The sequence below is a fragment of the Puma concolor genome, chromosome D2 (genome assembly GCF_028749965.1).
Source record: "Puma concolor isolate L17-30 chromosome D2, mPumCon1.1.hap2, whole genome shotgun sequence".
Classification (NCBI taxonomy): domain Eukaryota; kingdom Metazoa; phylum Chordata; class Mammalia; order Carnivora; family Felidae; genus Puma; species Puma concolor.
Genome location: NC_141677.1, coordinates 80,610,371 through 80,623,118, shown reverse-complemented (window position 1 = coordinate 80,623,118; position 12,748 = coordinate 80,610,371). Strand labels below are relative to the sequence as shown.

The window sequence follows — 12,748 nt, the reverse complement described above, 5'->3', positions numbered from 1 at the left end:
GATTCTTGATTTTGGCTTAGGTCACGATCCCAGGATTGTGGGATCGAGCCCTGTGTCAGACTCTGCACTGAGTGTCGAGCCTGCTTGAGATTCTCTCTCCCTCTGCCCCTCTCCCTCACTCTTATGTGCTCTCTCTCTCAAAACAAAACAAAATAATGATAAAAATACAAAACTATACTCCTAAACGGTCCATGATTAAAGGAGAAATGACAACTGGAATTAATATTTTGACTAAATGATAAGGAAGATATGACATATAAAAATTATGGCATGTAGGGGCGCCTGGGTGGCGCAGTCGGTTAAGCGTCCGACTTCAGCCAGGTCACGATCTCGCGGTCCGTGAGTTCGAGCCCCGCATCAGGCTCTGGGCTGATGGCTCAGAGCCTGGAGCCTGTTTCCCATTCTGTGTCTCCCTCTCTCTCTGCCCCTCCCCCGTTCATGCTCTGTCTCTCTCTGTCCCAAAAAATAAATAAACGTTGAAAAAAAAAATTAAAAAAAAAAAAATTATGGCATGTAGCTAAAGCAGTGCTCAGAAGGAACTTTATAACCTTAAATGCATATATTAGGATTGAAGAAAGACTGAAAATTAATGATCTCAAGAAACTGTACAAAAAGAACAGCACATCAAACCTAAAGAATGTACCAAGAAGAAAACAATAAAGATAAGAGTAGAAATTAATAAGATATTAGTTTGCCCCTTAGGAAATTGCTGATAATTAACCATTTCAGTCTCGGTCCTATGGTTCCTAAGAGGAACCACATGGTTTTATATGATTCTTAGTAGGAAACAAATAATAGAGAGGGTAAAGGAAATCAAAAGTTGATTGTTTGTAAAGATTAATAAAATTAATAAACTCATGGCTGATTAGGAAAAGAGGGAAAAAATTAATGGCCGATATCAAAATTGCAAAGGGGAGCATCACTAAAAATGTTACGGACGTTAGAGAGACAATAAAATAATACTGAGAAGAAGTTTATGCCAATAACATTGAAAATAGCCAAAATACAGTACTTCCTCAAAAAGCACAAGTTATTAAAACTGACAGAAGAAGAAATAGAATATCAGAGTAGTCCAATATCTACTAAAAATATCAGTTCATTGTTAAATATTGTCCCACAAAAAAAACCCAAAAAACTCTCCATTTCAGAAAGTTCGATTGAATTCTTCCAAACACTTAAGAAAGAAATGGCACTTAAAAAAATACAGAGAATGAAAACAGTGTAGCATGTCCTAAGTATGAGTTTGCATAAACCTTGTTGTCAAAATCTGATGAGGACATTACAAAAAGCAAAATTATGCAACAATTTTTTTTCATGAGCATAGATAGAAAAAATGTCAAGCAGTATATTACTAACTTGAATTCAGCGGTACGTAAAAAGGATCGTACGCCACCACCAAGTGGGATTTATTCTAGGTATATATGCGTAGTTTAGCCACAGTTGTAACCAAACAGTATAATTCACCACATAAACAGAACTAAGGAGAAAAATAGTATGATCACTCTGATAAATGCAGAAAAGGCGTCTGAAAAATTTTATAGCCATTTGTGTTTAAAAGCAAGAAAAAGAGGCTTCATTTTAAACGAGGAATAAATAAGAGCTTCCTTAGTCTGAAAAAATAATATCTATAGAAAAAACCTATGGTAGAGTGCAGTCAAGCCCCTTGCAGTGAAGGGCTCCAGGGCACATACTGTGGAATCTACCTGGAGCTTCTGCAGTGAGTCTAAAGCTTGTGTGTGCTAACTCATTTCAAGAACTATAGTTTTTCTAACATGAAAAAAAAAAAAAAAGCCCAAACAACAGGAATTGCACACTGTCCTGTTACAACATTAGAAAGTGATTTGATAGAAACTGAAAGATGCTATCCAATATTTTCTGAACACGGATATGTTATGCAGCTGCAGCAACTAGCTTCCAACCCAAAGACAGTAAGTGTGAAAAATGAGTGTATCTTGATGTTTTCTTAGAACCCTGAGGCAAGTACGAAAAACACCTCCTTAGCCCTCAAACAACGAATATTGAAAAGTGAATGTAGACTGAGCCCTCCTGCAGCGTTCTCTGAGAACCCTGAGAGAGCAAGTATGAAAAATGAACGTCCGTTGCTGTTGACCCTGACACGGCCGACCAGCTGAGTAAGTGCCCGAAGCTGCAGACATTCAGACTTTCTTGTTATTTGCAAAATCACGAACTCACACTTGGTTAAAATAAGAAACAAACAAACACAGGAAGAAGCTTACAGGAAACACCTTACTCAGCGGTGAAACACCTAAGCCTTCCTTCAGTCTCAGGAATGAGACAAGGTCATCTATTAGCACCACTTCTTTTGGCATTGAACTGGAGGTCGTAGCCAGTGAAATAAATAAGGCAAGAAAAAGAATAATCGGCCTGACAGTGGGAAATAAAGAAGCAGAGTTGTCATAATGTTCAGAAGACATGATCATGTCCTTAAAAGCATCCAAAGGAGATGGCACCTGGGCGGCTCCATGGGTTAAGCGCCTGTTTTGGTTTTTTTTTTTTCTTTTAATTAAAAAAAAATTAATGTTATTTATTTTTGAGAGAGAGACAGAGACAGAGCATGAGTGGGGGAGGGGCAGAGAAAGAGGGAGACACAGAATCTGAAGCAGGCTCTGGGCTCAGAGCCGTCAGCACAGAGCCCGACGCGGGGCTCGAACCCGCGAACCGTGAGATCGTGACCTGAGCCCAAGTCAGACACCCAACCGACTGAGCTACCCAGGCGCCCCTATTTTTTTAATTTTTTTAAAAACATTTATTCATTTTTGAGAGACATGGGCAGAGTGCAAGCAGGGGAGGGGCGGAGAAAGAGGGAGACATAGAATCCGAAGCAGGCTCCAGGCTCCGAGCTGTCAGCACAGAGCCCGACGTGGGGCTGGAACTTAGAGACCACGAGACCATAACCTGACCTGAAGTCGGACACTTAACTGACTGAGCTACCCAGGCCCCCCTGATTTTTTTAATGTTTATGTATTTATGTATTTATTTATTTATTTAGAGAGGGAGGGCGGGCAGGGGAGGGGCAGAGAGAGAGAATCTCAAGTAGGCTCTGCACTGACAGCATGGACCTGAGCCAAAATCGAGAGTCAGCAAACGTCTGATTCTCGATTTCAGCTTGGGTCTTGACCTCAGGGTTATGAGTTCAAGCCCTGCATTGGGCTCCAGGCTGAGTGTGAAGTGTGTATATACACACACACACACACACACACACACCCAAAGGAATCCCTATTAGACTATTAGAATGAATGAATTAGCAAAGTAACTGGGTACAAAATCAATACACAAGAAGCATTTGTACCTCTACCTATTAGCAACAAACAAGGAGAAAATAGAATTTAAGGTAATATCATTTATAAAATTATGGAAAACATCAACTACCTAGGGGTAAGTCCAACGAAAGATAAGTAAAGCAAGACCTAAATAAATAGAGGGAATTACCATGTTTATGGATTAGAAGATTTAACATTGAGAAATGTTGATTCCCTCAAAACTGACCTATGTATTTAGTGCCATCCCAATTAAAATCCAAAGGTCTTTGTTTTGGAAATTCTAAGGTGATTCTAGAATTTATATATGAGAGCACAAAGGGCTAAGAATAGTCAAGGGAACTGTAAAAAGTAAAAACAGAGTGGGAAAATGTACACTACCAGATATAAAGACTTACTATAAAGTTATATAAATCAAGACAGGATGGGTTTAGTACCAGATAGGAAATAGGCCAATGGAACAGAATAGAGTATCAGGAAACACACCCACCCATATACTATTTCATGATCTATAGCAAATGTGTCACCGAGGCACGGTAGGAAAATAATCATATAAGTGGTTCTAGGTAAGTTGGAAGCCCTGATAGAAAAAAAAAAAAAGTCTATCTTGACCCCTACCTCACACCAAACAGTCATCTCTGTATGGCGTGCAGATCTAAATGTAAGAGGTAGAGCAATGAAGCTTTTGGAAGAAAGTGTAGGAGACAATCTTTATGATCTTGGAGTAGGCAAAATTTTATTGAAAAAGGCACAAATACTGGAAACAGTAAAGAAAGAAAAAAGATTAATTTGACTATGTAAAGATTAAGAAACTCTACCAAAAGCTACCACAAAGAGAATGAAAAAGAGAATACAAGCTGTAGAAGATAGTAGCGATCCATATGTTCAACAAAAAACTCCCATCTAGGATATAGAAAGAGGGGCTCAATTGGTTAAGTGTCCAGTTCGTGATTCCAGCTCAGGTCTTGGTCTCTTGGTCTCAGGGTTGTGAGTTTGAGCCCTGTATTGGGCTCCATGCTGGATGTGAAGCCTACATAAAAAAAAAAAAAAAAAAAAAGAATACATAAAGAGCTCTTACCAATCAAAATGAGAAAGAGCTTAATTAAAAAGGGGGGAATAATTGAATAAGCATTTCGCGGAAAGTGATATTCAGATGCCCAATAAACATACAACATGTTGAAGTTCATTAGTCATCCAGGAAATTAAAATAAAAACCACAATGAAGTAACAGGACATACCCTTCAGAATGGATAAAATGAAAAAGAAAGGTAATACCAAGTGCTGACAAGAATGCAGAGCAACCAGAACTCTCATACTTTGCTGGTTTGAGTATAAATAGAGAGCTAATTTGGAAAACTACTCCTACTGAACATATCTATGCCCTGGGACCCTGCGATCCAGCAATCCCATTTCTAATTATACACCAAGCAGAACTTTGTATAAATTCACCAAAGATACATGCAAGAATGTTTACAGAACCACTGTTCGTAGTGTCCCAAAGTGGAAACTACTCAGATGCTCTATAGCAATAAAATGGACAAAGTGCCCGTCCTCTGAGCGGAATACTAGACAGCAGTGAGAATGAAAAAAATCATAATATGGGCAGTAGTATGAATTGTCAAAGGCCGTGCTAAGCCCAAGATAGAATGGAAGGCTGTTTATTCATAAACCTGTGGCAGGGGGACCTCTGCCATCACTTCTGTTTCAGCGGGAGTTCAAAGGGGGGTAGGAAGGAGAGCCAGTTTCATAGAGGAAACAAGAGACGCTAAGGTAGTCTCTGATTTCCGAGTGTGCTGTTAATAAGGTGGAAGTTTTGCAAGACTTTCTAATTGGTCTCGAGGTGCTTTTGACCATTCTTGATGGACAGCAAGGGGGCTGGCTCCCTACTGCTTGGCAGAGGAAGGTGCACCCCCATCAAGTGGCCCGCAAAGCCCACCCAGTCCCAGTTGTCCTGCCCTGCTTCTCACTCTGCCCTCCAGGAACATCAGCTTCCTTTTGCATCCTCTGAAGTGCCATAGTCTCTTCTTCCTCCATATCTGAGATGCTTATACTCCAGTGGGAGGTAAAGACACCGTCAGGAAATTCTAGAAAGGGATATAAAATTATAAGTGGAATTAAACCATGAAAGAAAGGAACATATAAGAAAAGAAATTGGCTAGATTGCAGGATGAGGGCTGGCTTATCTGATATGGTTTGAAGTCTGAATAATTTAGAGGCAGACAGGATGGTAGAGGAAGAAGAGGAAAACAGTATGTGCAAAGGCCCTGAGGCAAGAGAGAGTGTAGTCACTATCAGGAATTGAAAGAAAGAGCACACAAAGCAAAAGGTAAGCAAGAGGCTTCTAGAACATCATGAGGATTGGGACTTTACCACCAGCGAGTGGTATTTGAAGCAGGTGGTGACATGATAATATTTCATTAGAAAAGCCAGTCTCTGACTGCAGGATAGATGGGGAGGCAGTTTAAATGCCAAGAGACCAGTTGGAGGGAAATGCAACGGTCCTGGCCAGAGAGAATGGGCTGGGGTGGTGGCAGTGAGGTTGGAGAGAGTTGGAGAGATTCTAGAAAACAACCCGGGAGGTGAAATTGGCAGAACTTGGTGATGGTCTGAGTGGAGGTGGGCAGGTGGGGGAGAGAGAGTGGGGCGCCACAGAGGACCCAGGGATTTTGTTCCCCTGCGGGGATACCAGTACCTTTTCTAAGGCAGAGGCTCGGTCTGGCCCCGGTTGGGGCTCAGAGCGGAGACATGTATCAGTCGGTTGGGGCGAGGTCAATTTCAGGTGGGGCATGAGAAGTGGAGAGAGGTCAGACAGAACAAATGATGAAGGTCTGCGGTCCAGAGGAGAGGTCAGAGCCACGTAAACAATTAATTGGCCTTCAAACATAACTTGTGGATTTGTCCACGTTTGTTTCAAGTTTGAGAAATTGTTACTTGGTTTTCACTTGTTTCTTTCTCCCCTTTTGTTTGCAGAGCTTGTTAATTTTTCTTTCTGCCCCTCTCTCATTTGTATGTCTTTTTTTTTCATTTAAATGTTTATTTATTTTGAGAGAGTGCGCATGCAAACGGAGGAGAAGCAGAGAGAGAGAGAGAGAGGGAGGGAGGGAGAAAGAGAATCCCAAGCAGGCTCCACACTGTCAGCACAGAGCCCGACGTGGGGCTTGATCCCATGAACTATGAGATCATGACCGAAGCTGAAATCAGGAGTCGAATGCTTCACCGGCTGAGCCACCCAGGAGTCCCTTGTGTGTTTCTTTTGACTCAGAGGCTTTCTAAGGCCACCACCTCCATCTCTGTAGATGGGATGCGCCCTTCACCCCTGCGGGCTGCCTTGCCGTGTCACTGTGGGGTGTTACTAGCAGACAGACAGACAGATAACAAAAGGGGCTGCAGTTGCAAGGCCTTTGGAGGTTATTTGAACGTGGGAAACAGGTTGCTGTTTGGGGCAAGGCTATTTTCCAGCGCAAAAGACCTGAGCTGTGCCGAGGTGCCTTTCAGAAGACATGCCTGGTGCATCTAAATCTCCAGGCGTGGGCTCAGCCTTCACCCTCCCGGGGGTGGGGGACAGGTTGTTGGACAGCTTCTGGCTTCTGGCAGGCATTCAGACGAAGCTGGTGAGGAGGACAGAAGGGGAGAGAGAAGGCTGGAGGGGAGGGTTCGTTTCCAAGCACGAATAAAAGCACCTAGGAATGATTTTCACAAGTCAGATGAGCCAGAATGAATAGACGCAGCACATGTTTCTACGTGAACTTTACTAGGCAGCACTGATTCAGAAACTCAGAACCGTAGCGGGATATACCTGGATCCTGAGTCCAGATGGATTTCACAGGAGGAAAAGAAGGGCTCCGAGGGCTTCACCTGGCGGAATGTTCCAGAGGATCACTACACTGGTGTTTAGTTCCAGTATTTTAAAAATTAAAAAGGACGGTGCTCAGAAAGAATCTTCCGTATCGATTAACAACGAATGTTATAAACGACCGAGGCTCGAGGGAAAAAGATGTGTTTTCCACGCGAAGGTGGTTGTTTCGCATGGTCTATCGGGTTGACCCCCACTGTGGGAAGTCCATTCATGGCCGTTGTCATCTCCGTGATCTCTGTGCGGTGGTGGTGGTGGGGGGGTGATGGCGGGTCTGGCTTTGGGCCCAGCTGTCACTGGATCATTGCTGGGGGTGGAGGGACAGCCAAGGAGAAGCCCAGCGTCTCTTAGTCAGACTGTTAGGTTTGTGGTTCGTGGCATCTAGTGTGTTATGTTCCCAAGTCATTTTCCAAAGGAAGTTTCTAGAGGGACTTGGCAGTTTTTACTGAGGTTGTTTTTCCACACGGAACTCGACTACTGTGTGTGATGTAATGTGCAGAATCAAGAAATACGTAAACGCTTGTGTCTTTATGTGTGATCAACAGGTAGAGCTGAGCAGAGACCAGGCACTCTCGTAAGTGTTTAAGGAGTGTTAAACTATCGAAGGCTCACGTTCATCCTTTATGCTTGGTGCTTATAAGACCCTCTTTTTACAGATGAGTCAACAGTGGCACAGACGGGTCGGTTAGCCGGCCGAGGCCACGGGGAGCGTGAACAGTGGGGCCAGGGTGTGAAACAGCGTCTTCCACCTCTGGGACCTGCTGTTGGCCCTCGAACCATGCAGGGGTTAGGGGTGCCGACACCCTGTGCAGTCAAAAATCTGGGTATAACTTCTGACTCTCTAAAAACTTAACCGCTGGGGCATCTGGGTGGCTCAGTCGGTGAGGCGTCTGACTCTTGATTTCAGCTCAGGTCATGATCTCGTGGTTCGTGAGTTTGAGCCCCAAGCTGACAGCACAGAATTTGCTTGGGATTCTCTGTCTCCTTCTCTCTCTCGCCTTCCCCTACTCTCTCTCTCTCAAATAAACATTTAAAAATGAAAAAAAAAAAAAAAAAAAAACCTAACAGCTTACTGTTGACCAGAAGGAAGCCTTACTGTTAACATAAATAGTCAATTAACACATATTTTGTATGATACACGTATTATATGCTGTATTCTTACAATAAAATAAGCTAGAGAAAAGAAAACGTTCTTAGAAAATCTAAGAAGAGAACATACATTCATAGTACTGAACTGGATTGAAAAAAATCCGCGTAGAAGTGTACCCGTGCCGTTCATAACCGTGTTGTTCGGGGGCTAACGGCACTTCCCTCATTGCTACGCCTCTACCGGGAACAGGTGGACCTTTTACAACGTGTAGTCCCAGTGACGTTTTATTTTCTCTTAGGAGCGACTGGGTGACCTCCTACAAGGTCATGGTGAGCAATGACAGCCACACGTGGGTCACTGTTAAGAACGGATCGGGAGACATGGTGAGTTTCCTCTTCCCTCTGTGCATGCCCTTGGTGTCCGGCTGTGCGGGTGTGTGCGGAGAGAGGCCGTGCGTGCCCCCTCACCGTCTGCGGGTTCCGCGTCCACTCACGCCGATGACGGGTAGCGCCCCTCTCGGCCGTGCCCCGAAGCTCAGTGCCAGGTGGCCCATTTAGAGCTAACGTGCGATCCCGGCCGCTGGGACGCGGTGTCTTCCACAGCTCCCGGGTCAGCCTTGGAGACGGGCGGCACGTGCAGTATGCTGGGGTCCCTCCCAGCGGCTCAATGACAGCAGCTCCCCAGCCTCTTCAGTGACCCCCATCTTTGCGCTCCGTGATCCGCTCCAGATCCGCCGGTTCTGACCACGCCACCCCCTTCCTCGGGTTCTCAGGCGCGTCCTTCCTAACGCGGTGTCCAGAGCCTTGGACAGTCTGACGGCAGCCTCCGGTCTCAACCTTCTTGCTCGTTCTTACCCCCTGCACACGCTCCTCCTGTGTTCCAGTGGCAGTGAGCTAGCTACTCTGCTCTTTCTGAATCCCACCTCTGGGCTTCGCCAGAGTCATTGCTGCCGCTTTTCTCTAGAATCCCTGCCGTCCCTACAGGTCTAAATAGTTTGCCTTCGAGGCCAGTTCACACGCCACCTGCTCCCTGAACCTCTGTCTGGTCCTTCCCTTCTGAAATCCCAGAGCTCCGTGGCTGTCCCTCTGTCATGGCACTAAGAGCTTTCGCCCGGATTGTCTAAGTCTTACCTCCTCCTTTTCTCCCCGCTGCCCCAGGAGATTGGGGGCGTCCTGAGGGCAGGGTCTACGCCTGATTCATTTCTCTTCTCCCCTCAATGCCCAGCACATATTGGGCGTTTCTCAGCAAAGTCTTATGGAGTGAATAGTTTACTGACCCTTTTGTCCCTTGGCAATCAGGCTCTGAAAGATCCTCCCTTTTCCCCCTCATGCCTAAATAGATATTTGAAGGAAACAGTGAAAAAGAGATCCCTGTTCTCAACGAGCTGCCCGTCCCCATGGTGGCCCGCTACATCCGCATAAATCCACGGTCCTGGTTTGACAACGGGAGCATCTGTATGAGGATGGAGATCCTGGGCTGTCCGCTGCCAGGTGGGCTTGCTTTTCCGTATTTGCTGCAGGTGGGGTGCTCGTGGAGAACGGGTGCCTGGCCGAGGTGACTACAGACGTGCCAAGCAATCTTTTTCTCGTGTAAAAAAAAAAATATATATATATATATATACATAGATATATATACCACGTCTATTGCAGAATGTTTAGAAAACAGAGCGAAGCAGAAAGGAAGTAAATAAAAAACTCCCATAACCCTCCTCGGAAACACCACGGGTATTTGGGGGATAGTAGCAAATGGACGTACCAGCCGTGGTTTTGCCGACTGGGATTTTAAGATGATGCGTGTTTCAAGGTTGAAAACTCACTCAACACCGCCACTCAGAAGCGAGCAAAAGAAAAAAACCTGGAGCGAATTTCTGGTGGCATGTTTCCTTGTCTTTGAGTGTTCCCTCTACTCTTCCTCTACCCAGACCGTGGGTGGGTAAGGGTGGCCGTGTACGTCGCCTCTTTTCGGTTGAAGTCGCTTTGCTTGGGTGCCTGTGTCTTGGGGTAAACGCTTGTCCCTTGAGGTCGTTGTATTCCCCGTGGCCTGTTTTCACACAGTGGCATCTGGGGGTGACCTCGGGGTGGCAGGAAGAGGCGGGCTTGAATTCACACGTGTCGTCTGGATCCTTGCTGGTACCTGCTCTGGACAGGCTGATCTGGTCTGGCTCATGACCGGCTCCATCTGGCCTTTCAGAACTTGTGAGTTTGTGCCCATGGGGAAGCCTTGTGGATGGCAGCCCCTTCATCCTGACTGGACATCTCCAGGGAAGGAAGTGGGCTCCTAGAACGTTCCTAAGGCTCTTCATCAGGACCTGTAGGAATTTCCACATCCCTGTCCACCTGCAGTCGGTCCCCAGGGTACAAGGTGTTCAGCTTTGGGTTATGGCTTTCCTTACCATTCTTGCCCAACAAGAGAGTGAGGGCTTGCCACTTCTGGGGTTCCCCTACTTGGAGGAAGTGAACCACCAGCTCTGATGTTCTCAGGTGTTACAGTGTCCATCAGGCCATTTCTGTCGCCATCCAGCCCCCCACACATTTGCTGTGTTTTCAAAGCATGTTTAATGTCACTTACTGCCTTTCTCTCAATCGCATAATATCCACGTTCTTGCTTCGCCAAGGATGAATGTTTAGAATACAAACTCTGCATTGGTGAGAGAGATGGGCCTCTCTACCTACCTACTCACACTTGGACCAGACAGATTCTTTGTTATCTCTTTGTACTTACTAGATCGTGAAACCTTTTTTATGTCATTAAGACCGTTAGAGACCATCTGTCTTGTGAGTGCATTGTCTAGTCTGTTGACCACGTCCTGTTTTTAGTCTGCCTTGCAGTGGGGTGTTCAGTTGTTCCCAGTGTTTTGGTTCCATAAAGAACCGCACAAGGAATGTCTTTGTTTCTGGGCCCTTGTGTGCTTCCACGATTACTGTCTAAATTACAGGATCATTCAATTTATAGGATTGGCGTTTAACATTAGGTTACGGTAAACAGGATCGCTGGCTCCAAGGGCGTGTGCGTTTTCAAGGCTGATCCAGAGAGGATGTTCGAGGCCAGCCTGGTTTGGGACCTGGGCCTCCTATGGGGCTGGTTTGTGCTGGAGTTGCAATCACAGGTCCCGTGTGCTGCGGCCCAGGGCCTCTAGGCTTTCTGGAATGCGTAGACTGGAGACACAGGTGCAGGAGGGTATTTGAGCGGTCCTGTGTGCTCCTGTGTCGCTCAGCACAGCTTCAGTCTGCTTGCTTTAAAGAGAAGGGCCCAGTGTCTGTCTGTGGGCAGGAATTCATCCGTTGTTGGTAAGGGGCAAAGGGCATCCTGTGAGAGTCTCATGAAATAAATATTTCCCTGTGAAGTTATTCTTGGGATGTGTGTGTGTTTGAAGATAGGTCCATGGGGCAACTTAAACACAAAGACAGAGTTAACAGTGTGAATTCCAGGTGGGTTTCAAGTGCAGGCTTGGAATGGTTCTCTTTTCCCACCCCAAATATTTAGGGCCATCTTTCTTCTCACAGTCTGCCCAGAGGGGAGCTGGCCTTTGTGACGCCACGTGGTGGTGGTCCCATCTGAGGGACTGGGGCTGCGCAGGGGCCCCCAAGTCCACGTGGGCAAGTGAACCTTTGCTCACTGCCCTGTGGTTGGCACGGTCCCTTTGTGCAAGTTCACGAGGCCAAAGGCAGAGATTACCGAACCAACTCAGCCGCTCAGACCTAAGGTGACTTTGTGGTCTGAATGCAACCGCCCGGAGCCTGTTTTTCCTGGAACTCTTATTTATGAAAAATTCATTTACCTTTGCTTCTGCTCTCTTTGTTCTGTTCTTAGCATCCTCCTGTGAACCTTCAGGTCGGGGCAGAGGAAGGTGGTGATTCTTTTCAAGTCCGTCATGAGTAATGTTTCCAGAAACTTTTGAACTGGAAAATGAATTACCGCATGCCATAGTCTATTAATAGGTTTTTTAAAGCTCAGAACTAAAAGAAAATGGAGAGAGTTGTTTATGGTTACAGTTTCAGATTTGCAAGGTGAGAAGGTTCTAGAGATCTGTCTTACAACAGTGCAGATATATTTAACACTACTCAAATGTGCCCTTAAAAACGCTCAGGATGGTGAATTATGTAAGTCTTTTACCACAATTAAATTTCTTTAATGTAAAAAATATTTTATTCTTTTTTATTTCTTTTTTTTTTTTTTAAGTTTATTTTTTGAGAGAGAGAGAGAGCATGAGTGGAGAAGGGGCAGAGAGAGAGAGAGGGACAGAGGATCTGAAGCGGGCTGCATGCTGACAGCAGAGAGCCCGATGCGGGGCTTGAACCCACACACGGGCGAGATCATGACCTGAGCCAAAGTCAGACGCTTAACCGACTGAGCCACCCAGGTGCCCCTATTCTTCTTTATTTTTATTTAAGCATAGTTGACACACAATGTGACGTTAGTTTCAGGTGTATAATGTAGCGATTTGATAAGTTTATATGTTACGTTGTGCTCACTCTGAGTATAGCTGTCGTCTGTCACCATAAACATTGTTGTGGTATCATCGACTAT

At 45.4% G+C, this 12,748-nt stretch overlaps 1 protein-coding gene across 2 annotated transcripts in view; it reads left to right on the top strand.

Annotated features, from left to right (window-relative positions):
- The window catches only part of CPXM2 (carboxypeptidase X, M14 family member 2), a 76,745-nt gene that overhangs the window by 23,508 nt on the left and 40,489 nt on the right, over positions 1-12,748 (top strand). For both annotated transcript variants that reach the window (XM_086681101.1, XM_086681103.1), the window contains exons 2-3: positions 8,520-8,604; positions 9,561-9,711. In XM_086681101.1, the coding sequence (XP_086537227.1) occupies positions 8,520-8,604; positions 9,561-9,711 (236 nt within the window). The remainder of the gene's footprint in view (positions 1-8,519; positions 8,605-9,560; positions 9,712-12,748) is intronic.